Source organism: Neomonachus schauinslandi, chromosome X (genome assembly GCF_002201575.2).
Source record: "Neomonachus schauinslandi chromosome X, ASM220157v2, whole genome shotgun sequence".
Taxonomy (NCBI): Eukaryota; Metazoa; Chordata; class Mammalia; order Carnivora; family Phocidae; genus Neomonachus; species Neomonachus schauinslandi.
Window position 1 is genome coordinate 36,989,170 of NC_058419.1, and position 1,570 is coordinate 36,990,739.

Sequence of the window (1,570 nt, forward strand, 5' to 3'; positions counted from 1 at the left end):
TGTAGTGCAGGTAAGTGTGTGAACAGGGACCCCACCCCCCACCCCCCCCGACGGCTCACATTCCATTTGAGAGGCTAGACTATCCCAAGTGCCTCAACTATCCAGGATACACAGCAAGGGTCATCCTGGTCTTTGGCTGTTTATTTTTACTCCAAGACACCTCCCACCAAGCACAGACACTGACTGCCTCATTCATTTCCATTGTAAATACCCTCCCCTCCGTCCCTTTCATTGTGGGTGGAAGGGCACATGCTCACAGGTCCACGTGTTGGGACATGTACTCTCAAATCCCATGAGGGGAAGCATATGCCAGGTCAGATGACCCTTATCCTGCTAGGTCGGGATGGACCACTATCATTTGGCTGTTTTTCTGCCCAGCTGCCTTTACAAAGCCATCGTATAGCTGACCTTGAGCGCTGCTGGCTGGCTCTTCGCCTCTCCTCTTTGAGGAGGCTTCCTGTCAGCTAGAGCCTGTTACCAGGAAAGAGAGTCCCTCGGTTTTAAAACAGGCCTTTCCAAGTTCGGCGCTAGGTTCTAGATGCCACTGGGCCACGTCCGGTCTCACAGAGGGTGGTTCACATTTGCTCTCTTGACTTGTCTCTCCAGGTGTGGAACAGCCGGAAATTCTGTGATCAGTTCCTGGGGCAGGTTACTCTGGATGCTGACCCCAGCGACTGCCGTGATCTGAAGTCTCTGTACCTGCGTAAGAAGGGTGGCCCGACGGCCAGAGTCAAGCAGGGCCACATCAGCTTCAAGGTTATTTCCAGCGATGATCTCACTGAGCTCTAAATCTTCAGCTCTAGGGAATCCTGACAGAGCTTTCCATCCTTCCCTTTTCTGTCAGGTGCCAGGTCTTACCAATCCATACTCCTTTGAAAGAAAGAAACTCACAGTAACTAACTTTTCCTTTCTTCTGATAAATCCCCCATACCTCCCGATCCAGGTAGCATCAGTAGCTACATAACCTATATACCTCCAGCAGCTGGACAGGGGGAGGTGACAGTCCTATGTGGAGATCACACAGATGTTTGCCAACAAAAAGATCTCTGGGGCTTCCGGGGGTGAGATTTAAGCAGGACAACAACGGCCTGGATACCCTACAGATGTCTTTGCTGCTCTCAGGCGCCCAGTGTTATCTCCCCTGTAGGGCGTGTTGAGGAAGGAGGAGGGGTGATCAAGGCCAAGCTGGTCTAGCCTGACATCCCCGCTCCCGACTGAACACTTCAGACTTGCCGGCAGGCTTTCAGCCAGCGGCCAGAGCCTGCTTCTGAGTCCCCAGCTCTCATCACCGCTGGTACCAATGCCACTTCCGCCACCACCGCCACCGAACACCACCAACCATCACCACCCCCGGGAAGTGTAGTCCTGCCCTCACCCGGGTCACCCCCCACAGTAGGTTTTACCTGCATGTTGAGGATGCTTCCTAGGTGCTTAATGACGAGCTGGAGTTCAGTGAGGTCTAGACAGCCAGTGGGAAGGGCCCGAGCTCCAGCTCGATGGAAGCCAGCTGTGTGCCCCCAAGAGGGAAACATGGAAGAAGCTGCAGTGGGAGACAAAGCCTCGGTCCCCC

General features: G+C 54.1%; 1 protein-coding gene across 1 annotated transcript in view; it reads left to right on the forward strand.

Moving 5' to 3' along the window:
• The window catches only part of CAPN6 (calpain 6), a 16,313-nt gene extending 15,524 nt beyond the window's left edge, over positions 1–789 (forward strand). The window contains exons 11-12 of the mRNA XM_044911806.1: positions 1–10; positions 607–789. The exon at positions 1–10 is cut by the window's left edge and continues 115 nt beyond it. Of these exons, the coding sequence (XP_044767741.1) occupies positions 1–10; positions 607–789 (193 nt within the window). The remainder of the gene's footprint in view (positions 11–606) is intronic.
• The last annotated feature ends 781 nt before the right edge of the window (positions 790–1,570 follow it).